Source organism: Ammospiza caudacuta, chromosome 3, assembly GCF_027887145.1.
Source record: "Ammospiza caudacuta isolate bAmmCau1 chromosome 3, bAmmCau1.pri, whole genome shotgun sequence".
Classification (NCBI taxonomy): Eukaryota; Metazoa; Chordata; class Aves; order Passeriformes; family Passerellidae; genus Ammospiza; species Ammospiza caudacuta.
In genome coordinates, this window is record NC_080595.1 from 2,420,529 (window position 1) to 2,446,147 (window position 25,619).

Consider the following 25,619-nt stretch of genomic DNA (forward strand, 5'->3'; position numbering starts at 1 on the left):
CGCCGAGCTATTCCACCAGCCGCCCTACGGGCGCGGTGCCCCACCGCGCCGGCCGAGCGATGCGCTCTGCCGCTCTGCTGAGCGGGCCTGCGCCGGCTCTGGGGGCCGCCGAGCGAGGGTGAGCGGGAATGGGAGCGGGAACGGGAACGGGAACGGGAATGGGAATGGGAGCGGGAATGGGAGCGGGAACGGGAATGGGAATGGGAGCGGGAATGGGAGCGGGAATAAGAATGGGAACGGGAACGGGGATCCTGTGCCCCCTCCCCTCACAGATGGGGGGCTCTGAGCTCCGCCCTGAGGTGCTGGGCCGGAGCGGGGCCGCGGTTCCTCCCCTCACCGTGCCACCAAGTGTCAGGAATATTGACTGTCACATTTACCGGGTGCAATATTGTCACATTTACCATGTAGAGTATTGTCACATTTACCAGTGCAATATTGTCACATTTACCAGTGCAATATTGTCACATTTACCAGTGCAATATTGTCACATGTGCCAGGTGCAATATTGGCACATTTACTATGTAGAATATTGTCACATTTACCATGTGCATTATTGTCACATTTACCATGTGCAATATTGGTACATTTACCCCCGTGTGCCACGCCGTGCCAGTATAAGTGTATATAATTCACCTGGCATGGAGCTGAATTGAGGTCGCAGTTACCTAAAATCGCGTTTTTGTGTGTTTGTTCTTTCCCTCTAAAAGCAGCTTTGGAGTTTCCCAGGCAGCCCTTGGTTTTTACAGCTTACCCTGAAGCGTCCAAAGCCAGGCTAAAGAAATTCACTGAATTAATCACTTTTCCATGGTGCAGAAGCTCTCCGTGGCTGCAGGATTCCTGAGCAGGACGGGGAATTGCAGGTGTAGCCGTGGCTGCCACGGAGGTCATGGATAAATCCATCCCTTGGGACACAAGAACTAGCAGAGTATCAAGTGTTGCTTGCAGGAGCTGAGCCCAAAGCAAAATCGGGTGGTTCATCAGTGCTGTGGAATTCCTTGCTGAGTTTATTCCCACAATGGACTCGTTAAACCTTTGTGTGAACAGTTGTGGTTATCCTTATGTGCCTCCTGAAATTGCCTTGATGTCCAGTGAGGGTGAGCACCTCACTGGGATTCTCGCTTCTTCCAAAAAAAATGCTGAGTTCACAACATTTTGGCCAAAAAAAAAAAAAACCCCAAAACCAGTATTTTCTAAAGTTCTGGGCAGAGAGAATGACAGGAAACCAAATTAGCCATGATATTAAAAAAAACAAAAAAGCGTTATGAGATTTCTCACAATGAGTTCTATACTGAGAGGGGAAATAAATCTTTATTTTATAAATCTTATTTATCTTATAAATCTTTTTTTTTTTTGTTTTCCTTGTGGTTTTAACACACGGATTCTTTAGTCACTGCAATTTGAGGAGGAATTCCCATTTTAAATTTGCCTTAATATGTCTCAGCTCCACCCTCCTTCATTCAGTAAAGATTAGCGTGTGTCATGTACTTTATCCAGGATAAAACTGGGCAAAAGCTCAGCATTTCCTTGTCAGAACTTGAGTTCAGGTTTCCTAGGAAAAACACAACAAATACAGAAGCTTTTCCTGCAGCCAGTGATCTTTTTGGGTTGTTCTTCCACTTCTCTTGTGCCTGTGATTTTAAACAAATGTTGATCCCAAGTTTTCTCTAGAGGCCAACAAAAACTCCAGTTACTCTAAACCTGGCGCAGCTGAGTGTCAGCTGAGCTGTTTGTTTGTTCTGAGCTTTTCTTTTTGCTGAATTTCAGGCTTGCCCAGCATGTCTCCCGTGGCAGAGAAGGACAGAGCAGTTGTTCAGCTCCTGCTCGGCGCTGGCACGTGCCCACGATGTGTCCTGAGGTTCTGCTCTGTGGGCTCACAGCTGCTCTACAGACACCCACAACAGGTCTGTCCTTTGCTGTCCTTTTCCCCGAAAGGAAAAGGAGTCGTGTAAAACTCTGCTTGTGCCTTTAATGGGATGGAAATTTATGGGAAAATGCAGATTTGGTAGGGGGATGAACTGAAGAATTGCAGGGCAGAGGTTGAGGATAAATCAGAGAAATCCTCCTTGGCTTCTCTAACCCCCTCTCTTTATGCTTTGTGTCTGCTGGTGTTTGTCTTGATTGTTTTACCTTTGCTCAAGTTTAGACTCTCCACAATTCATTTTTAACACCTTCCTTCCCCACCTTTTTCCCATTTTTTATCAGTTATTTGAGGCCTGTTCATTCATTGTACCATTTTTTATCCTTTTGCATCTCTACCTGCTTTTCCTCTGAGTTGCAACAGCACAGTAACTGCTGTCTTCCCTACTGAAATCCTCTTAATGAATCCTTTTTCCTGAACTATGTCTTGTCTCTCATCCTCCCAGGAATCAGAGATGTGCAGCTAATTGTTGATTTTTGAAGGCTTCTCTCCTGATACAGAATTCTTACTCTGTGTGTTTCATTTTACCCCTACCTGTGTCTGCTCTCTCTTCTTTTTATTATAGTGACCAACTTCTTCTTTGCTCTCTCATCTTTTTGTTATAGTGGCTGACTCTGTTCCTGTTGAGTTGAAGGAATTAAATTCTAACATGATCTAAATGACAAGAAAGCATTAAATGTCTCTTTTCATGGAATAGTGTTGGGGCAAAAAATAAAAATGTTTCTGCAAGCCAGGTCTGGAAAACGTTGTCATTCTTGGGTGATAGACAAGTCTATTCAGCAATGTTTTCTCTGGAAATTTCTATTCTGAGAGAGATGCAGCTTGGAGCTATTGAGTTGTGTCTTAAAGGTGTTTTTGGGCATAAATTCCCTGTTGTTAATGACATCCACTGAGCCTCAAGTGGAGCAAACACAGTTGCACTGCCCTGTGGGATGGTGTGTGTTAAAGAGGAGAAAAAACCAGGCTGCGTTTCCTCTGTTTGTGCCAGGATCTGCTGAAGGATCTGCAGGAATTGCTGAGGAACAGCCAGGAACAGGAGGGCACGGAGTGTTTGGATGTGTCTGACCCCCCTTGTAAGAGACTCAGGCTGGAGCAGCAGGAGGAAGGTGCTGCTGAGCTGAACCACAACGGGGCCACCCCACAGCTCCCCCCGGCTGGGGACACTGGCAATGCTGGCAATGCTGCCCTGGACAGCTCTGCTGGGAGGGTCTGCAACGTGTGTTTGGGAATTCTCCAGGAGTTCTGTGAGCCTGACTTTGTTAAAAAGGTACATTTTTCACCTTTTGGGGTACTTTTGTGGAGTTTCTTTATGCTGGGGCCTACAGGACAGAGCTGGTGACTGAAAACACCGAGCAGTTTTTTTGTTGCTTCTTCAAAATAAATGTTTTCTCTTTTCTTTTGGAAAGAAAGAGACCAGACAACAAACCAAAACATTTGCCTGTTTTGAAGATTTGAAATGTAGATGGCAGAATCCTGCTCCAGCCTGCTCCTGGGCGGGGTTTGCACACCCAGCAGTGCATCTGGGAAGTTGCATCTGTGGTGGTGGCACCAAATTTTGCCCAGGATTTGTCACAAATGCACTTTTTTATTATAAAATAGCAGTGCAGGTGCAATGGGATGACTGCAGGGAGCACACTTTCCCAGGGAAAGGACCAACAGCCACGTGGTTATGTGGATTTAGGAGGTGACCTGAGGTTCAGCTGCTTTCAGGGAAAACCTCTGAGGAACTCTTCACTTTTTATGTGACAGGAAAATGAGGACTCATCAAGTGCTGCTCTCTGCACCACATGTTTCTAATAACAGCATGAACCTGACTTCGTGAAGTACCACAGGGCAAGAAAATGTTTTGGTGATGCAGCACATTGTGGATAATAGAGAAAATGTGAGTTAGGAGAGAATGTGGGCACAGAGCCCTGCAAATGCCATCTCTGAGCAATTGTACTGCTCATGTGAGCAATATCAGCTGGATATTTCCAGCTGAAATATCTTCTAGAAAACTCACACTGGCACCTGAGATATTTAACAGAGTTTTGATTGAAAAGGATTTGATTTAATAGCAGGAATGTATCAAAAATGGGACTAGACAGAAAGCACAATACATAGTTTCTGTTGCTGCAGGACATAATTGTTTCTTTTTTGTTTCCATGGGCAGGATCTGTATCTTTTTACAGAATCCACTGCTGAGATTTGTTTCAGAGCTACTCTGAATGGAAAATCTGACAGCACTGGTTAAGGCACCACAAAACCTACTTATTTATAAAGAAATTTCCTTCTCTGAGATGCTGGTTCCACCTAAAATTTCAATATGCAATTGGTCCTGGCCTTAAAAGAGTGAGTTTGGTTGTTTCATAGCACCAAGGATGGTGGTGACTAGTAACTTTGTTTAACAGGACAGAAAAGCTTGTATTTCAACAAGTTGTTAGTGATTACTTTGGTTTGTATGATTAGCATCTCTCTGAGACTGTTATAACATCAATTCACAGTGATTATTCTAGAACAAAAATTACCAGCTGAGTCCCATTGCTGTGGTTTCACACTAAACTCCTTCTCTTGCAGGTGTGCCAAAAAGTGCATTCTGCTGACTACCAGTTCACCAGTTTTGTATTTTCTGTGTCACTGCCCCCACAGCTGTCTGTCAGGGAGGTAAGTAACTTAAATAACAACTTAAATAATTAAATACATATTTAAGAAAGTAACTTTGGAGTGCGTGAGCTGGAGGTGGTTTGCTTTTTAATTGTTATTGTTTAAAAAAAAACCCCAAAGCCCATGCTGGAGGTGAAGTCTGCTCTCCCCTTCCTTCTGGGTGAGCATTATTGTAATTAATAAAGGGCCTGAGTCACTTCAGCTTTCAGTTAGGCCAGGAGTTACCTTCCATCTGAAGACCTAAAGGAGTTTGTTAAAACCCTCAGGTGCAGATGCCAGCCCTGCTTTGTGGATCTTCTCAGAGCTGCCCAGCTGGTCCCTTTCCAGGGATAAAGGGTAATTGGTAGTGCAAAATGCAAACGAAGGAATTTGAGGATGAACTCTTGAAGTGTTCAGCATTTTAAATGATGGGAAAATACACTTAGTTGTGAGATATTTTGCAATCTTGCTCTGCTTTCTAATATAAAACAAAATACAAGTACTGTTCTGAAAGTGACGTAAAAGTGGTGTTTTAAAGGGCAGCACGTAAATCTGTGCAGGGGGTGCCTGCAGTGGTTGAGATGCTGCAGTGCAGAAGGCAGAAAGAAGTGAAGATGGAGTTGGATTTCTGTGTAGAGCTGTGCTGAGGTCTCTTCTGCTCCCACACAGTTTGGTAAATAATCTGCTGCCCGTGTGGTGCTGATTTGTGCTCTTAGCAAGTGCCACTGCCACAGCTATCAAATATTCCACTCCTAAATCCTCTGCCACATAAGATTCTCTGCTTCCCATCCTAAATTTGGCACAGCTGGTGTGTTTGCTTTGTCCTTCCTGAACCTCCCTGATTCCCACTTTGGGCTTTGATGCCTCCAAAAGGTGAGGTCTGTCAAAAAGCACTTCCAGGCCAGGTGAGCGTTGGGATGCCTGTGGTGCTGTGGCAGACCCCCAAAGTTAGGTCAGGCTTTAGTGGGTCTGAGTGCAGCTTTAAGGCCGGCTGAGCTGAGGTGCTGCAGCAGCTGATGTTTGCAGGAAGCCTCGGCAGAGGGTGGTGTTGCATTGCAGTTCTGGGGACAGCAGGGGAGTCAGAGCTGTTCTGTGGCCCACACAGCAATAGATGGAGGGAAATGAGTGAGTAGGAACTCCAAAACTGGCTCTGTTCCCTTTGGAAGCACTTTTAGTTCAGGTAGGAGAAGGTTTGGATTAAGAAGTTCCTGCTGTCCTTTCTACTCCATCCCTCCGCTCTTGTCAAATGCTCAAGCATCATGTCTGCTCCAGCTGCAGGGCTGAAAAGGGGTGATGGAGGAGGAAGAAAAGGGTGATGATGGAAGAAGAATTTTAAAAATCATGGACCTTATTTACCTCCTTTCTAAGTTTATCACTCAAAAATAAATAGGTGAGAAGCTGTTTTACAGCCACAGAAAAGCAGCAACACACAGTATGTGAAAATGTCTGAAAATGTCAAAATCAGGTATCAGAATATCTCATCATGCTTTGTGCTGAAAAGAGGCTGTTTGTTAAATTCTGCTTTTAATTCTTTGACGTGCTGTGTACAAAACATGTGGAATCCTGTCATCAAAAGCACCCAAAGGCAGCCTCTCTCCCACTGCCCTCTGGTGTGATACACAGATTTTCTCCATCATCTTTTTTAACAAAAATAAAATCAGAAACTGCCTCTGAGTGTTACCTTCATCCCATTTAATTATGACACTTGTCATCCTGCCAAGTGTAAAAGGTACGAGGGAAGCTGGAGAGGAGCAGGACATAAAATCTGCATTTGCATAGTATTTGTGTCTGGGATGCAAGGAAGCAATTGCCTCTTCCACAGCAGATTTGATTGAAATAAATCATAAATCCAGGAGTCCCAGGTTCCTGTCAGACAGCTCTATTGGGATGTGAGGTGAGGGGCGCCCTTCAGAAGGGTGGCAGATCACTCCTGATCCATCATCCTGTGCCTGCTGCAAGGACATTGATGCAAATAACATCTGCACTCATGGCTCCCTGCAGGGCTGCTGGGCCTCATCCTGGAATTCCCCATCTCCAGGCTCTTTGCTGAGGCACTGGAGCAATGCTGGGGCTGGGATTGCACCTGGGGTTTCAGCTGTGCTCCCTCAGACAGCACCAGAATCCCATCCTGGATCAATAAGTGCCTTGTGTGCCACTGATGTGTTTGCTGCTGAGCATTGCCCTGCAGGCTTCAGCTCTGTAATGAGCATTTCTCATTTTCAAACCTCCTCACAAACATGAAGTAATTAGGAAGGAGAGGGATCTGATCCCTTGCTCCATGTTCAGCTGGGAGGGAGGGCGGGGGTTTGGCTGCCTTGGTGGTTGGATGTGATTTGGAATTTGGGATCTTTTTGGCTTCTGTGCTTGCAGTACCCTCATCTATTGTTTCCCCTTAATTGGAGGGGAAAAGTAATTTATTTAATTCTCTTTCAACTTGGAAGTCAAGAGAGAGAGGAGATGAAATTTGACCTGTGCTCTCATTTTAGCATAGCTACTCCCATGCAGAAGTTTTGTCTATTTTGTAGTTTTATCCCAAGAAAACAGGGAAGAGGAGTGTGATGAGCCTCCCCTGAGTCCTAAACATCCCAAACCTGCAAGTGCTCTAAATCAAGGCATGAGAGAGGTTCCTCTGTAAATTGGCATTTGTCAAATGCAGCTTGCTAGGCCCAGCTCTGTGGTTGTCACATCCTGTAGTTCAGAGCTACGTTCAAGGAATTTCAATTGAAGCTATTTTTATTTATGATTTTATCTGGGTTATTATGCAAACAGGATTACAGTGTGCTTCAAGTGAAGCAGCCTTACTCATGCTGTCTTCAAATGCAGGACAATGAATCACAGTGGATTTGAGCAAACAGCATTTCATCACTGCAACTGCAATTGTTTTGTTCAGCACTGTGAGGGTTTGTGTATCGTGGATTTAACAAAGTTTGTGTCCTCCCTCTTAATTCCCAGCACTGTTTTTAGGGTTCCCTCATTATTTTAGGTGCACCAAATGAAGGATAAAAGACTTATTTTGTTGATTGAGTTCCTTATCAGCATGAAAAGGGATCTCTGATGTGGTTCCTTCTGATATCCATGTGATCCTGAAGTTTGAGAGCTGTTTCCAAACCTCTTCCTCAGAATTATTTCCTTGACAATGCACAGTGATTCTCTCAGCAGAGTTTGGGGGAGGTTATTCCTTAAATACATGAGAAATAAAAGGTGGGGAAGGGGTTTAAAGGCCTGCAGCCTACAGACTGAAAACTCTTTCATTGTGGTGGATTCAAATCAAACAATTTGATTTTTGGAGTTTGTCTCCAGTGGGGAGGGTGACACAGGCTGAATTAGGTAAGTGCTTTCCTGCCAGTCCTAGTGTATTTTTTAGTAGAGGAGAACTGAAACTGTTGTTGTTCTTCATTGTAGGAAGTTCTGAGGGGAGTTTTTCTCTTTTTACTAATTGTTAGTGAACTCGAGCATTTGTACTGAAAGTTTCCTCTGATTTCTAGAATTATTCCTTCTGTTCCTCCCCTTTTCCAAATTTAGCCTATTCACCTAAACTGTGTTGGGTGCAATTCTGTGATCACCAAGTAAGACCAAGTATATTTTAATTCCATTTTTTTATATTGGATGATAGCTGAATTTGAGGGTTTATTAATTTATGCCAATCAGCTTTTACATCCCATTCATTTAGACACTTTTTAAATTCTACATGGAAGATAACTGATGACTTAGAGTATTTTTGTAGTTACAATATTAATAGCAAGTTTCCAAGTGTTCAATGATGCCTCTTTTTTTTAACCCAGATAGGATTTGATGTGAAGAACAAAGTGATGTCTTAGAAATAGGATTTGATGTGAAGAGCAAAGTGATGTCTTAGAAATAAAAACTCACAGCAATCCCATCTTTCCACTTCTGAAGCAAAACTAAATTCCTGATACTTTTTTTCTGTCAGGAATTTAAAAAAAAAACCCTTTGCAAAGAGTCTCTCACATTGTTGGCAGTTCTGAATTTCACTTGTTTTTGTTTTTTCCTCTCTTTTCCCTGGGCATGGCTGGTGACCTGCAGCGTGCTGCTTGGCTGGGGGTGAAGCAGCAGATGAGGTGAGCCATTGCTCTTGCTGTCTGTCTGTCTGTCTGTCTGACAAAGCTCTTCATACAGACACCATTTCTCTACATTAATGCTGATTTATAGTCCCATTTACCTGATGCCTACAAAGAATAAGGTGGCAGCTGGGTTTTGTGTTTTGGTTTTTCTTTTTTACCGGGTTTGACCTCACTTGGGGTTTCTTATCTCTGCTCTCTAAGCTCCCAAACAAGGGGTTTGAAATGCATCTTTCCCTTCCTCAGCTTTTCTCTGGGCAGCCTCTGGAAAGACTTTTGCAACTTCTGATCTCCCAGCAAGCTCTGGCATCAGTTTCCTCAGTGCACAGAAAATCAAATAATCCATTTTACTTGGCAGTAGCTACTTAAGTTCCTCCTGCAATATTGTATGTCATGTATCTATTTCTGACAGACCCCTGTGCAAGTTATTATTTCTTTGTGATTCAGAAATCTGGGCCTTCCCTTGGCTAAGGATGACATTGTTCAGCTGAAGGAAGCTTACAAGTGGATTATTCATCCCCAGCTGGCAGAAGAGTTGGGTGTTCCTGCTGATGGAAAGGTTTTGTATAAATAACAACACTTTTGTTTCTTCATTCTTTTTTCATATGGGGGTGTGTGTGTGTATTTATGCACTTATGCACATGGTGGGGAAATAAAAATTTATCCTTATTTTCCTTATTAAGAGAGAAACAAGATGAGTGCCTTGTAAATTCAGGGGGGAAGTTCTTTTACCAGAGCTCTCCAAAGGGGAGTCCTGAGAGCCCAATGTTCATTTTTGTACACACAGATCTTTGCATCTTCTGAAAGCACCACAGGCCTGGGCTAAATCTCTCGTGCCATCTCCTTTTGTTAGACTTTTCCAGTGTTCTCCTTTCCAGGATCCCTGTTTTGCAGAGGCTGAGGAATGCTCCCACATTCCTTCCCTGCTCTGCTGTCACTGCCAGCACTTGTTCAGGTTCTGTGGATAAAACAGATGTCTGAAATGTACTGAGAGAGCAAAGACTGGTCCTTGTTCACTCTAATGAACACTAGAAATGGGCTTGTTGAGACCTGCACTATCCAAAGCAGACAGTGGAAATGGTTTTTTTTTTCAAACTGTTTCCAACTTGCAGATTCTGATTAATATCCTTAAAATCTTTCTGAGAGGCACTGACTGAACATGGCAATCAGGTGCTGCCAAATTCAGCAGCACCTTGAAATGTCTGCACCGTGGCTGGCTGTAGGTTTCACTTGTCACCAGCCATAGCACTGACCCCAGCACTAGATTCACTTAGTCTTTATGTTGATTTCTCAGCTTCCATAATAATTACAGGCTGTGTTTTCCCAGGAGTGCTAATTGAAAGCATCCCTTTTGTCTCAGTGAAGAAAACCCCACTCAGTCACTCTGAAGGTGATCCAGGAAGAACCAAACTCCTCACACACAGAGTTAGCACAAGCTCCCCACCACTCAGGCAGGAGCCACCCAGCCATCCCTGTACCACTAAAGTTGTTTGGTTTTTTTGTGCCCTTTATCTACAAGGCCCTTGAATATTAGCCAATATTTTCAATGGCCCTCCTGAGGTGTTCTGCTATCTGAGCAACACAAGTAATGAGTGTTGTTTGCCCAGGGCCAGAGAGGGAATTGGGGCAGGAATTGAGATTGCACTGGAGTTCCTGGGCTGGCTGTCAGTCCTCCAGGATGTGTTGCCTTGCTGTGCCCCAAGGCCATGCAGGCACTGCAAAGAACCCCTGGCAGAATTCACAGTGGTGATCCTGCAGGGTTTTTATCTCCATTGCCCTCCTGGGAGGGCTCTGGGGTGTGTAATAGGCTCTGAGCCCTGGGTCTGCCTCAGCCTGCACAGGATGGCACCAGGGCAGGGCACTCGTGCCTCTGAAGGGCTCTCATGTCATCCTTGGTGGCTTCAGCAAGGCAAAAAGCTGCTCTGGCACACCTTGTCATGTCTTGGAACATAAATGGATGGGTTATGCTCTCTTTTGTCTCTGCTCTTTTCCTACAACTGCAATGAGGGTGCTTGAGAATGTCCTCCCTTACCTCCTCCTTGCTCTTTTTTCTCTTTTTTAATTTAGAGTTTGTTTGAAGTTAGTGTGGTCTTTGTTCACCCAGAAACAGACGAGGAGTGCCATTTCCTGTAAGTTTCTACATGTAACAAAAGATCTTTATCTAAATGTTGTGCAATATTGTTGGTTTGATTTGTTACACAGGACAATATGCAGTGTTTGTAAACTAGAGTGTGGCCTGCATCTAGATTTCCTCATGTCCACGTGAACTTGCAGAGCTTGAAGTTAAACTATCTCTGGTTAATTCTGCTAATAAAAAAAAATAATCTGAAATTCTGATTTGAACTGGAAGGAGAGCATTCAGATAAGTTCTTCAATTTCAGCCCTCCTCAAAGTCATTCCCTGTATAACTTTTTAAACTGTGAACAATGTAATTGCAGGTGGGGGAATCTTTTGAGGTCATACCTAAGTTTTCCTGCTCCTGTAGGACACATGGAGAGGAGGAAAGGCTTTGAAGTGAGTTAATCCAGCTTAGCTGGTTGATGAAAACAGACAGAAATTCCCTGGCCACTGCACAGAGCCCTGGCCTGGCCCAGCAGGGCACTGCTGTACACAAAGCAGCAAAACAGTTCTGTGAATTTAGCTGCCATTTCATCTGATTTCTTAAAATCTAGCTGTAGTATATTCTGGAAAATTAGGGTCACTCTTCCTGTTTGTTGATGCTTCCTGGAAAACCTAAAGTTTCACTCTGTTAATTTGCACCTCCTGCAAGTGAAATCTCAGCATGGAAGGAAGCAGAGACGTCTCTGTTGAAATGTGAATTCATTTCTTGAGACTGCAGATTTCTCTTGCAGCCTTTATTTATCTCCTGTTTTCTCTTCTGGCAATGTGTGATCTTTGAGTGCTCAATCCACCACCTTCTTGGTTTTCCACAGATGCATCTTTTGTTTGTCCTGAGGTGGGGATGAGGGAGTGGAAGTTTGGAAGGGAGCAGTATTAGGAACAATTATTACCAGTGTTTGCTGAACATCTTTCCTTTCCAGCTTCTTCAAGACTGGGCAAAAGGGGGAGAAAATTTTACTGTTCTAAATAATGATTGCCGCAATCCTGTAAAGAACCGAAGTGTTTGTCCATCCTGCACCTTTTTGTTCTAATTTATTTATTTTTACTTCTTTCCTCTGAAATCTCTTCACTGGTATTTTCTGCTCATCCTTCCCCCTTTTTTTTCTGGCATTTCAGGAATTTTGCTGTTGAGCATGTTATGGTGCCAGTGTGAGTGCTCCAAGCAGAGCAGCTGTAGAGGTGAAAGCTGTAAGGAAGTTCCATTCCATTTTGCAATTACTCAGGTTATTCCATGTGACCTGACAATATCCCTTTATTCACCTCCTCTTTGTAGCTCACTTAAACAGCAATTAAGGCTTGAGACACTTTCTGAAGTGCAGCACATCACCTGATTTAATTACACAGCAGTTCCTGAGGTGCCAGGGCATTCTGCCTGTGGGAGTGGCTGGCTCTGGGCACATTCTGAGGCAGGGCTTTGGTTTGCAGGGAAATATGGTGAATTTGGGAATTTTCACAGTAGTTTGACAGTCATGGTTTCTGTGGAATAAAGTAAGGCTTTGTCTCAACCTGGAGAACTCCAGGTGTGCTTTGGGAGTGGATATTTCCACTGCTTTGGGAGTGGATATTTCCACTGCAGTTTCTCACCTGTTCTTGCACAGTTGTGTGGAGGTGGGTGTGCTAAAGGACCCATGGTGTGACAGGGAAGATTGAATTGGCTCTTGTCACTTCATATTTAAGGGTAAGGTGGCACTGAAATTTTGGAAGAGGGAGTTTGCATTGCTTTGGGTCACAGACTGTTTGTATAGAAACAGCAAAACCTGCTTCCTTAGAGTCTGAGGCAGTCACAGAGGTGTTGAAAAGCACCAGCAAGACATGGTAACTTGGGTTGGAGGTCAGAAATATCTCTGCCTGCATACACAGAAATCCACAAGTCATCTCTGCCTGCATACACAGAAATCCAGAAATCAGCTCTGCCTGCATACACAGAAATGCACTAATAGGAACAGCAGCTTCCTCTACACTGCTCAGAAAAAGGGTTTGTTTCACTGACTGGGCTTTCACTTTCGTGAAACAGCCAAGTTTCCTTTCAAACAGGCACAGCACAGCTCATGGTGAGCACCTGGGGTTACTTTTTCAGTGGGAAATTGAATTTTCCTCTCCAGAAGGGACACTTTGAATCTCAGGTTTGTGGTGGGTGTTGTCTGAGAGAGGCAAGTACAGATTTCAGGGTGTCAGTGGATCTTGTCTAGAACTTAAAATATTACTTATGACCTTTATTGAGAAGGATTGGAAAGGACTGAAAGCTACATTTGTGTGCTTTTCCATCCCATCTCAAATTTGAGACATGGTGCTGGTCAGAGCAGAGAGCAGAGCTTTGTCCATGATTTCCCTGGATCAAGCAATGCACATCCTGCACCATTTTTAGGATAAAGGGAATTAGAAACTTTGAGCTAAGCTGCGGAATGAGACGCTGGATGTATGTGTACAAAACCATTTACATGCTGTGCTTGTGAGTCTGTCTGTTTCTTTCTCTGTAAGAGGAGCAGCTGATTTTCATTTCTGTGTTTAGAGCCACAGCCTGCCCAGACTGTTTCAAACCAGCAAAGAACAAACAGGTAAGCTCTCATCATTGTATTTCTGCTCTGGCATTCAGAATTTCACAGCAGTAGCCTACAACTTACCTGGGTATTCAGTCAGTGCTCAGTGTCTGCTTTCCCTTCATCAAAAAGCTCTCTGGTTTCCAATTGTGTGAAAATAAAGTTGTGTCCTTTATTCACTTCACAATTCTCAGCTTAGGAAAACCAGGAGCTTGGTGCTTTTGTTTAGGTTGTTCACTTTCCAGGCTGTCCAAAGGCCATCATTTTGGGAAGATTCTCTGTAAATACCTCCCTTAAGATCTAGGCATTTGATTGTCATGCATTAAAAGTGGCATGAAAGGTGATCCTCCAGCTCTCTGTGGGTGAAGCAGTTCAGATAAGCCACGTTGTGAAGATGAGACTCAGCAGCCAGAAGGGAGATGATCACACTGCAGTTTCCATGTGCTCTGATCTCCACGAAAGCCAGCATACATGCAGGATGGTTTTATCCTGCCTGCCTCTGAGGAGGGGGCAGAGAAAAGGGACCTTGCAATTGCTGCAGACCCTGAGCAGGCTCACAGCCACTGATGGAAAAGGGGACACACGAGGATGAAACACCAGCCAGAGGGAAGCTGCTACAAGTGGGACAGTTGGTGTGATCAGAGGGAGAACAGTAACTCCTGTCAGAGGCCACTGCAAGGCCTTTGATTCTCTCTGGTGAAGATCTGCCAGCGTTTGGCAGAGGCAGATCTGGCCCAGGAATTGTGCTGACTCTGCTCCACCTGACCCATAAGCAGCACTCTTTTATTGGAGTTGTATTGTTATAACTCACTGCTTGTGCATTGCTGCCCTTGAAAAGGGGGAAATCCCACATAAGGAGCTAAAGCAGCAGGGCCTGGCTGTTAAATCCACACAGGCAACAAAATGTTGGGGAATCTAAAGAAAAATACCAGCTCTGAAGAGCTGTCAGAGGTTTGTCCTCACAAAGAAGCTGGGCTTCAAGGGCTGTGTTAATCAGAGGAGTGGTGTAAAAACTGGCTTCTGAGGGAAAATGTCTGTGCTGTCTGTGGAGATAGTTATTTAAACCTGCTGCTGCTTTCAGGGCTTTCCTGCTCATCTGTTCTGTGAGGAAGGGAAGTGCTGTTATCTCTGATTTATGCTTGGAAGGAGAAAGAGCAGCTTTCCTGAAGACACCCAGGAACTCTCCAGAGCCAAGATTTGAATTGTCCCAAACAGTCACACAGGGTTTATTTATTTGTTTGTTTGTTTTCCTAAATCCCCAATCCAGCTTGCAAAAAAGACACCATTAACTTGGAAATTCAGGGGACAGCCATCAGGGCAGTCTCAGGGCTGGAGCACATGGCTGGGAGGGGAGGCTGAGGAACCTGGACTTCTTCTTTCTGTTCATGGATTTAGGATTCTGGTTTTAAACTGTTTTGGAAATTTGGACCTGGGCTCCCAGGTAATTAGTGAAAGAACTACACAGTGTAAGTTTCAGTGTTTTTTTTTTCTTCCTCAGGCATATCCTTTCCTTGCTTTTCTTAGCTCTTGACTCATTTTTTTATTTCACTGTGCAGTCTGTTTTCACCAGAATGGCAGTTATAAAAGCCCTGGAGAGGATAAAAGAAGAGGATTTTCTCAAGTAAGTAAATACTGAAACTATTTCTTAGTATTGAGCTTTAATATAGAATTAGGGAGGGGAGGAAAAAATCCAGTGGGTGTGTAGTGGTAGAGTGGCTTTAAAAGAACTTTTGATTGTTTAAATTCTGTTGGTTTACTGCTTAAAACATGTTTTCTTTCTGGCAATAGAAAATAACTCCTGTTCTTTTAATTAAAAGGATGATTTTGAACTTTAGAGTTTGTAAGGTAAGCTTCCCTTTACAAGAAATATTCCCATATTTCTAAAATGTTAGGAGTTGAGTTTCCAGAAAACACCAAGTGCTGTTAAATGGTAAAAAAATCACACACAGTGGCCAGCCAAAATAGGCACTTTTTACTGCTCTGGTGATGCTCCATCATGTTCTGGTAGTGATAATGCTTTACTCTGTTTTCATTTTTAATACAGGCATTTTCCATGTCCCCCGAGCTCACCAAAGAACCTCTGTGATGCTCTGGAAATCCAGTGCAATAATGGTGCAGTTTTTGTGGCTGGTAAAGTGATCCCATTCTTTGCTGCTGTCATGTCTTGAAGGGAACTTTGTAACCCTGCCCTGAGACCCAGAGCATTCTTGCTCTTTGTTAATCCCTGTAATGAGGTGTAAGGAGCAAAGAAACAAACCCAGCTCTGTCCAAGAGTGCCTTGAAAGGGGAAGAATTATATTTGAGCTCTGCTGAAGATATTATTTTGTCAAAAGTTAGAAATCATGGATCCCCTCAGAATAATGCTTTGAGAAAGGCACCTCCACACCAGAAGCTCCCAGCAGTGCTGTTCCCTTCCCTGGGGTTTGATTTGGATTCAGAGGTTTTCACCATCTGGATTTCTCTGCTTATTATCCCATCCAAACCTGCAAATCTTAATGGGATTTATAAAGGTTGGGGTGGGACAGGTGGTGCAGCAGCAGCTCAGGCAGTGCAACATCCTGAGTTGAGATGGTTGAACTTTTCTATCCTCTGCCTGCCAGACTATCTGCCACTCTCCTTGTCCTTTGTAGGAACAGCTTATTTAAATACATGCAAACTGAATATTGCTGAAAAGAACCCAACCTTTAATTTAAATCAAACATACTGTGCTGATAAAAATCCTGAATATAAAGAAATGGAAAATGAAAAAGTGCAAAAGTGAATGGCAGGGTAGGTGATGTTCTACATAAACCATTCCTTATTTTTAATTACTGATTAGGCAGCCAGATGTACATTTTGGTGAATCCAAGACATCCAGTTCCTTTTAGGCTTTTCCAAACCCACTGCTTTATTTTAAGTTGCTTTATTGGGTAGTTTTTGTCAGAATTCAACAGCATGAAGAGCAAAACAGAGGTTTTGCTTTCTGCCTGTCATTTAATTCTGGTCTTTATTTATAGTTTACATTTTGCTCCAATAAACAATCCAGGCAGGTGTTTAATTTTTGAAGACCTAAATCCAGAATAGAATTTATTGAGTACAGTCCAGATATTTTGCTTTTATAAATGAGATGGGATCTTAATTTGTAAGCACAACATTGTCCTCTTGACCTTACCTTTAGTGTTTACACCCCAACCTTTTTTAAGGATTATGGGGCTGTCAAACCAAAAAACACCTTCTGTTTTTTTAAACCTACTCTTGTTCAGTTCAAAAGGTAAAATTATTAGAATGGGGAGCTGAGAGGAAAAAAAAAAAAAAACCAACAAATCTAATTCTCTCCTTTTTCTGGTTTATGGAAAGAGAATTTAGCAGTGTGAGGCTCCAGTGTGATGAGTCACCCTACTTTCATTATTTACCCCAGTAAAACTGTGTTACTCAGTTTCCCCATTTGTTTGTGTGGCTTTTTCTGCTGCTCAAACTGCAAAAAGGAAACATTGTTCGAGATAGGAAAATATGATAGGAAACCCCAAACCCTGAGATGTCAGAGGCCCAAAGCAATGCACAGAGCTGCTCTGAGCTCCTTTGCTTTTCTATTTGCAAGGTTTCAGGTTGAAAGCAGTTTAAGCTCCTTGGTCTTGATGAATTATTTCCTTGCTTTGGGAATATTTTCAGTTCTAATCAAACCTGTGCATAAAAAAGCTCATATTGGTCATCCACATCAGGTTGTTCTTGTGTTATAGCCTGCCATGGAGATGCCACCAAAACATCCCTGGCACCACACAAAGATGCCAATCTCTTTACCTGGCACCTTCCCAAGACTCCTGCCATTCCTCCTCATTTATTATGGGGACTTTTCACTCCTTTCATGGTGCTCCTTATAGAGAGCCAAAGCATTTTAGTGTGGGTTTCTTTTCTTAAGCCTTGAGGCAATGGCAGAGCTGGATTGGGTTATTTCACACAGGAGGGTGGTGCCTGGAGGCAGGGCTGCAGCCACAGGCTCTCCAAGCCCACCCTCAGTGTCCATCCTGCCCCTTCCCTGGACACAGCCATGTGTGACCCACACTTTGGTGTCATGCTCCTGCCATTAAACAATCTGCAGCTCTCAATTTATTTGCACAAAGCTCCCATGGAAGTGAAATGTGCTGGGCAAGAGTGCAGCTTTCACTCATGGCTGTGGAATGGGTTAGGAGTACCATGGTTGTCTTTTACAGGAAGATACAACAAATATTCCAGGAATTTACCTCAGACTCCCTGGATTATTGATGGGGAGAGAAAGCTGGAATCTTCAGTGGAAGAATTGATTTCAGAGCATCTGATGGCAGAATTCAAGGCAGACAGTAAGTCTTCAGGAGATCTCCTTCCATACATATTTTTCATCACTACTAGAAGATTCTTGTTAATATGAGAGTATAATGGAAAAAAATGATGTTTCTTTATCCCTCTTGTTTCCTTCCAAGTTAAAGCTTGTAAACTTTATTTAGCTGTGATCTGGGAGTAATTAGGTCCTTTCATCCTGCTAAAGTAGCTCCTCAGTGGATCTGATGGTGCAGATATGTTGGTTTCATGTGGTAGTGGTTTTGCTCAACCAGACTTCACAGTTAGTAATTCATAGAATGACTTGTACCAAGAAGGTTTTTGCCACAGGATCTGCCTGGCTTTTGAGCCCCTCATGTTTCTGGCCATTTATTTTCCTCAGTGCATAAAGTTCCACAGGTTAAATGCTCATCCAGGGATTGTCCAGATGAAATAATCACTGCCCATCATTTGTCATCTGACAGATTGGAATTAGAGACATAGAAGGCCCAAGGAAAAGCTGCATTAAATAATAGCTTGGAAAAAACCCTGCTACTTCCTTCTCTTCTCCTCCCAGTGGATAAATTAGTCTGGTTGTAGCAGTCTCATTCAGGCCAAGGAATTGGGAGAGCTCTTCAAGAAACTTGGGAATAAATAGGAATTCCCATGGTTTGTGAAGTGCAGGCTCCAATGTACAAAGCAGATTTTGCAAACAAGTTTAGAAAGAAAGTATTTCACCTTTTAAAAGCTGTAGAGAGAGTTAAAAATGTAAAATAAAAGCTCACCTGCCCTGTTCAAATCTGTTACAGGCTTTAATTTTAGTTCCTCTGGAAGAGAAGACGTGGATGTGAGGACACTAGGCAATGGTAAGCTTGGGAAACCCCTTGTGAATCACAGAGATGAAATGGGTGTGTGGAGCTCCTCTGACAGATCCTGCTGAATGCCAAGTGTGTGACCAGGCATGCTTTGGAATTTTATCTCAGAAGTTATTCCCAATGTCCAACAGCTTCATAAAACCAGCTGGAAACAGGAGCCCTTTTCAGTGGCCTTGGCTGCATGGGAAGGCGTAGTTAGTTAAAAGTATTTTATTTTATTTTATTCACTCCCTACTTTTCAGCCATTTATGTCAGACTGACTCCTCTCTTGTTTTCTGCTGGATCCTTCAAATTCCCTCACTGTAACTGCATGAGGGAATTGTTTTCTTTTTGAACTTGAGTCCTTTCTAAAGTTCAGCTGCTTTCCTGGAGCTGCTGTAGCCAAGGGAGGAGGGAAAGAAAAAGTAAAAATGAACAACTCTGTGTTTCAGTAGCTGTCTGATCCGTAGTGTGATTCTTGGCATGGCTTGTGCTGGGGATTGTCCTGGCCCTGAGCACAGAGTTACAGCTCTGGCAACAGATGTTGAGCTGAGGGAGTGGGATTTAACATTGCCGTGCACCTGGGCATTGCTGTAGGTGACAGAAAATAAGCTAATTAGCTTTTTTTCTTATTTTATTTTTTAATTAGCACAGACTTGTACAAGATGTCTTCTGGGAAGTCATAATTTGCACTTATTGCTGATACTGGGGTTTAGTAGCCAAAAAAACCTCCCTTGTTTCTTCCCTTGCATCTGATGCTCCATCCCTGAGCCTGCCAGTCCTGTCCCTGTTAGTGTAGCAGCAGACAGTGTTCACACCTTGCAGCCTGGCTGTGGAAATGCAGCATTAATTTAGAACAAGGTGTTTGTGTGGTTTATTTTGTTGCCAGGACGGCCCTTTGCGATGGAGCTGGTGAATCCCCGCAGGATCCGTTTCAGCGCCCAGGAGATGAAGAGGCTGCAGCAGGTAAACCACGTGTGCAGCACGTGCTGCCTCTGCAGCCCAGCAGCTCTGCTAACTGAGTGCTCTCTTTAACTATCACAGGCAATTAATGACTCTTCAGACAAAATACAGGTTCGAGATTTGCAGCTTGTCACCAGGTCAGTGTTCGTGGCCACGCGAGGGATTTCAAAGCGGCGCTCGGGGAGTTGGGAAGTGCTCTTGCTCACTGCCTTGTATAATTATGCTTCTGTTAAGTGAGTAATTAATTTCTTTTGTTTAGAGAGGCAATTGGTCGTATGAAGGAAGGTGAGGAGGAGAAGACAAAGACCTACAGTGCCTTGATATGGACAGACAAAGCGATAGAGAGAGAGGACATCGCGTTTCTCGATGATATCAAGGTAGCAGGAGCTCTTGTTGCTCATTTAAACAGTACCTGTCCTGCTGCCCTAGGAAAGGGTTAAATACAGGCTATCCATAGGCCTACCTCTTGCTCTGTGCTTGGTTTTTGTTCTGGTTTTGTTTTTTATCATCAGGGTTTCTCTTGCTATAGGGACTTCCATACCACCCTTCCTTCCTCTACCAGTCACTCCAGCAGGACACAGGGGTTGGCTGTCAGCAGAGACCACAAATCCTTGTGTGATGTTCACCTTCCTGGGAGACCAAATCCTGGGAGAGGAGGAAATCTCCACCCCTTTGTTACCTTAGTAGTGTCCTGTGTAAGTGAAAGGAGCAGAAAAGCTCTTTTGTTCTGCTCCAAAGCCATTCTCCCACAGCTGCAGCACTCTGGAGGTGGAAATGTCTCATCAAGAGTGCAAAGAGGCCTCAGGAAGGCTCAGCATGTGCAGGAATGAGAACTTTCTCCAGATGTTGGCCTGATGGAGAAGTGGGTTCAGTTTTTGGTGTGTTGCACCATTTGCTATAGGAGCTGCCCATGGGCTCATTCTCAAAGCCATTAAAGCATTACAGATCGGGCAGACAAAAAACTGCTGGGAAGTTCTTCCTTCAGCTTCCCTTGCTCCTGACAAGTTGCCTTTCACACTGCTGCCTCTCCTTTAGGAAAGGGAGTTGGGAATGAACTTTTGAAAAGACTGTTCTGAGATCTAATCTCATTTAAGGTTTTCCCCCCTCACTTTTATTTCTAGGGGGTTGGCTGCAGTTTAGACAAAGCATTTTGTGGGTGGGATTTATTTTTTTCTTCTGATTGCCCTGAGGCTCTGAGCGAGCTGCTGAATCCTGGAGTCATTCCAGCAAAGGGCTATGGAGATTTCAAGGTTATTCCTCTGTATTTGTGATTCCATTAGTTTGTGTTCATGTGAGGCCTCTGAGAGGGCTGTCCTTTTTCCTTTGATAAACTTGGAAAAAACCGGTCTTGCCTTGAGATTACTCGACTGATAACAGCAACTTAACTGATCTTGAGCACAAGGTAAAAGAGATTGGGACCAGTTAACACCACACACAGTTCCTACAATCCAGGCAGCCTTTCACCTTTCCTCCCTCATGTGTTTGGTCCCTCCTTGCCCCAGGAGCTGAGGCTGGAGCAGAAGACGCCGCTGCGGGTGCTGCACCGGCGGCCGCTGGCCGTGCGCTGCCGCCTCATCCACAGCATGAGCAGCGAGTACATCGACCAGCACCACTTCAGGCTGCACCTCAGGACACAGGCAGGAACGTATCCTGGCACCCTGCAACCTGCCAGGGAGGGCCCAGGCAGCTCCTGGGGGCACTGGCTGCCATGAGGGGGTGGGATGGTTGGGATGGATGGAGACGAGAGGTCTCTGGAGCCAGGTCGTGGAACTTGGGGTTCCAGGGCCCTGGTGGGAGCTGCCAGCCACAGCTTGGGCCCAAAAGAAGTAAAGAGAGAGCTAAAGGGAGAGAAGGCAAGAGTGTGGTACAGAGAATGAGAGAGTAAAAGAAAGGATAAGAGAGCGAAGTTCCCGTTACAATACAATAAATGTTCTGTGCTGAATATTCTAATTCTCACTAGCCAATCTAATACAAGATACAAATCCTACAGCATTTACATACAGCCTGTAAGAATCATTACATTACCACACTGTGTTACATTTTAAACCCTACAAACTCCTCTTTGGGCCCCTTCTGCCAAGCTGTAGGGTCTGCTCTGACCCTTGGGCCTGTCTGCAAGCAGAGGGTGTTGTTCCATCAAAAGGGGATCACCTTCAGCCAGCCACACCGTTGTTTTCCAGTTGTTCAGTAACTGAGGTATCTCAAAGCTTGCTTTCATTTCAGTCTCACTTATAGTTTCTATATTCTCAAAATCTTTTGCCAGACAATCATATTTATAAGGCTTTCCTGTTTCATCTTCCCCAACATAAGGGGAAGCTCCCTGCTCAGGTGGCTGTGGTGTTTTGAAAGCCTTGCTCCCCACAGTGGTGTCTCTGCCCAGTATTTGCTTTTAGGTCACAATAGTGCATTATTAAGTTTTCATTAAGTATGTGACAGATATAAAATTGTGCTGGTTAAAATACACTTCAGCTTTTTCTAATTTAACTGAAAACTTTTTGCCTCCAAAAATTACCTTTTCCACAATATTTCATGTACTTCAGTGCAGACTGGAGATCACAGCTATTTCCAAGTTACAGTTTTGTCCTAAAGTCACTACTCAGTTTGGAATGAAACAAAATAAAGATGAGCAGTGCAGTTTTTGGCACCAGAGTCAGAAGCCAGGAATTAGGTGCTCTCCTAAAGAAAGGTATGGGCTCAACAGGATATTAACTAAGAAATTACTTAGGAGTAGAAAAAGCACTTTTTCCCCTCGTTTTGATTTCTTTGGTGTGGAATGCACCTCTCCTTAGCCAGAGTTTTCCAGCTACATTAAAGAGTTTGTGCACGGAGACTTTGGGAGAACCAAGCCCAACATTGGGTCCCTCCTGAACAGAACTGCTGACATCCTGGAGCTGGATGTAGAGGTGAGTTGGTTGCTGTTTGTCTTTCCTGGAAATTACTAAGGGAGCTGCCCTGGTTTGATGCTTTCCATGGAATTGCTCTAAGTGGATCAACATTCCTTAGCACAGGATGTATTTCCTAGTGCTACTCCCCTTTGCACATGCAGCCCAACAGAGAGTGGTGCTGCCAGGTGGTAGCAAAAGGAGCTGTGATTCCCTGGGTATCTATAAAACACCAACTCTGCTGCCTTTTTTTCCCTGTGCTTTTCTAGTCTGTGGATGTTGACTGGCCTCCAAGCCTGGCTGATTAACCCTGGAGCCTGGGATGAGGAAGCAGCAGCTCCCTGGCAGCAGCTGGTGACCAGACACTGTGCAGGACCTGTTACAGCCTGGGTGCCAAGGGTGTCCCTGGAACACTGGCATCAGGGTGATCTGCCAGAGGATACCCTTGGGCACCACTTTACACACTCAGGACCAGGTATTGGTTCAATCTCAAGCCTTACTTTTATTTCTTCTGTACATAAAAAGATTTTGGGGAGCCAATGTCTATAACCCTCCATCAAGCAAGGTTTTATTTTAAACTCTTTTTCTATTGGATACTACAGCTTTCCTTGTGTGGATGCAGGTAACACTGAGTTACCTGAAACCCACTCCCAACTTTTCCTGACACTGCTTTTTTTTTGTCAGTGGCAGTAGAGATAAGCAGATTTGTCTCTCAGAGTGCTTTTTAAAGGGGAAAAAAAAAGTTTTCCAAGGAAAACTTTGCACTTGAAACCAAGTTTTTCTCATTTAAAAACATTGGGGATGCTTCCTAGAAACAAGAGTTGAGGCTTCCTCAGCCCTTTGAGGAGTAGGAATTCCCCAGTGAGTCACAATGTACAAAAAGACTGGGAACTCCTGGTGGGTGATGGGAATGTAAAGAAAAACAGGAACACCGAGAATGTCAACGAGCAGGCAGAAACAGGAGGTACCACAGGGTGCTGGTATCGAGAGAGAGAGATAAAAACCTCTGATCTAGCAGCATAATACATTTCTTCTTGTACCTCACCTTGGATGGATGCCTGGAAGAGCTGAACACAGCCTAGGAACTGGAATAGGGAAGATCTGAGGTTTTCTTTGGTTATTTTAAATGTTTCCTACCAAGCACCACCAACATCTTTAGGAAGTCATTTTTTATACCAGTATCATGTTAATCCATTAGGGAGGTGCTTCCCTGAAGTACAGAAGAGTTAAACTATCAGCAAGAAATTAAGGTTTGGAATTTCAGATCTCTTTGTTAATATTTTGGGGCTAAAAAGGGTAACATTTGCCACGACAAGCCACTGTGTGGGGACAGGGAGGATCACTGGGATGTCTTCCCTTGAATTCAGTGATGCTCCATGACAGCTTGAGCTGGAGGCTCTAAAAGTGTTAATAAATACATTTTTAAGGAGCTCCTTTAAGGCTCTGCCTGTGCTGGGCTGTCAGAACTTGTGTCTGTAACATAAGTAATTCAGAAGCTCCTGTTTTTCTAACACAGAAACTTGATTCAGACAGAAATACTATTTTTGGTTTTAATATTAAAGCTCTTATGAGCAACACATTCCATGAGTAGTTCTCAGATAATAATCTGCAGCCAGGAAGGAAATGTCATTAATGATAGAAAACTAAAGAAACTGAATGCAGAAAACAAAAGGGAATTTCATATCTTAAAACTCACAGTGAGCTAAAATACAATTTATAAATTCCATAATCTACAAGGGAAAGCAAAAATGTAAACAAGACTGTGCTCTCTGGACACAACAGGCATGGGAAGAGCTGCTCCAAGGGGAAATGGAGCCGGGGGGGAGAGGGAAAGGGCTGCCAAGGACACACAAGGCTCTTCCCTGTGCAGCCCCTGCAAGGCAGAGAGCTCCTCCCAAACTCCCAGGCTGGTTATTTTTATGGGAAATCTGAAGTATCCAAATGGGGAGGGTGGAAGCTGATATGCAAATATCCCTGAGCTCTTGAGGCAGTTCTTGGGCAGAAATGAAACTGAGAAATGTAATCTGGGGGTCTGAACTTTGTTTCCAGTCCAGTTTTGCAACTGTCACACACTGAATATTGCAGCAATAATATTCTTGTTGCACTTGGGCCTTCAGCTGATTTTTAGGAGTATTTTGGTGAGTGCTCAGACTGGGTGTTTGGTGAGAGCCAGATTCCATCTTGTATTTCCCCAGCTGGACACCTCTAATGCCTCCCCCTGCATTTTGGTTTTGCATCAGCTCAGCTGGGCCTGGAGAGAGCTGGACTGGCAGCACAGCTCAGCCAAAAGCATCTGTGCCCTGGTCCCCTCTGCCTAAAAACCAACAGCTCTGCCCCAAAACCTGCTCAGGCACATCAGCCCTCACATGCCTGAGGTTTTACAGCAACAGGGAGCAGAAAATACCCCAAAAAAGCCCAGGATAAGCAGCCCAGAACCTACCTTGTCCCTTTCCCTGCCTGCCCGTGGTGAGGGACGTCACGAGGCCAAGGAGCTGCAGAAGCTGAGCACTTTGTATAACCAGTTTCTTTTAATTACCAAACCAACTCGTTTATAAAGGAAACCAGAGCTTTGAAAATATTTAATTATACAGTAAAAACAAATTATACTACAAAGAGCTTTATAAAGTGAGCAGAGGGTTTTCTGAAGTTAGCAAAATGTTTACATTTAATATACTTAAAACTGAGAACTTCCAAAAAAAAAGAACAATAAACAACACGATTCAAACTGTCTGTGTATTTCTTTGGCCTTTCTATTGCTTAGGAGTGGAGGAGAGGTGCAGAAGTGAGGAAACACTGCTTTAAAACAGTTTTCAGTTTGTTGTGCACCTGGAGTCGGGGGAAGCAGTTTCCAAAGCTCACCTGACTGATGGAACTCCAGCAGCAGCACTGGAGTGCTCCCAATGCAATGGATTCCTGCAGGGAAGGCATCCCTGCTTTCCTGAAAGCCACAGAGGGGTTCTGGAGCACCTTTCCTTGTGTACAACTCTACATCTCAAGTGGCTTGTTTGATTTGGGGGCTGGGTCGAGGACAAGTTGTTGCTTTTTTTTTGTTGTTGTGCTCATAGTGCAATTTTGCATCACCAAAAGGTGACAAGGGGGACCTTACCTGCCCTAAAGAGCAGCTGTGTCCTTTAGAAATACTCAGACATTTCCCTGTGTTGCTTTTAAAAAAATAAGAGCATAATAAAGTTGCCAAGGCCAGAGTGTCTTACCCAGCCAGGTACCTCCAGCTGGAGGTGTCAGGAACAGCTCCTGCTCAGGCTAAGAGTGAAGACTGGGAATCAAGTGGGTGGGAAGAACTTCTGGTCCCTGATACAGAGGACAGAGGAGTGGTTTTCATTAGTACAGACTGAAATGGCTTTAAAAGTTGTTAA

General features: G+C 43.9%; 1 protein-coding gene across 2 annotated transcripts; it reads left to right on the forward strand.

Moving 5' to 3' along the window:
- Positions 1-1,769: 1,769 nt before the first annotated feature.
- On the forward strand, positions 1,770-24,964 carry PUS10 (pseudouridine synthase 10). 2 transcript variants are annotated; one of them, XM_058801175.1, is made up of 17 exons: positions 1,770-1,901; positions 2,907-3,185; positions 4,475-4,561; positions 8,585-8,619; positions 9,067-9,178; positions 10,687-10,748; positions 13,250-13,295; positions 14,834-14,898; positions 15,322-15,407; positions 17,465-17,590; positions 18,356-18,412; positions 19,290-19,366; positions 19,445-19,500; positions 19,623-19,740; positions 20,866-21,008; positions 22,167-22,266; positions 22,515-24,964. In XM_058801175.1, exons 1-17 carry the CDS (start codon positions 1,776-1,778, stop codon positions 22,551-22,553), a joined length of 1,614 nt encoding a protein of 537 aa, XP_058657158.1. In that variant the 5' UTR covers positions 1,770-1,775; the 3' UTR covers positions 22,554-24,964. The 2 variants fall into 2 exon arrangements, with proteins under 2 accessions (XP_058657158.1, XP_058657159.1); XM_058801176.1 differs by lacking the exons at positions 20,866-21,008; positions 22,167-22,266; positions 22,515-24,964 and adding an exon at positions 19,893-20,111.
- Positions 24,965-25,619: the final 655 nt, after the last annotated feature.

Coding starts and splice junctions, on each gene's coding strand:
- PUS10 (XM_058801175.1), top strand. CDS start 1,776: ATGTCTCCCGTGGCAGAGAAGGACAGAGCAGTTGTTCAGCTCCTGCTC. Junction 18,413..19,289: donor TGTGAGGACACTAGGCAATG/GTAAGCTTGGGA, acceptor TTTTGTTGCCAG/GACGGCCCTTTGCGATGGAG. Junction 22,267..22,514: donor TCCTGGAGCTGGATGTAGAG/GTGAGTTGGTTG, acceptor GTGCTTTTCTAG/TCTGTGGATGTTGACTGGCC.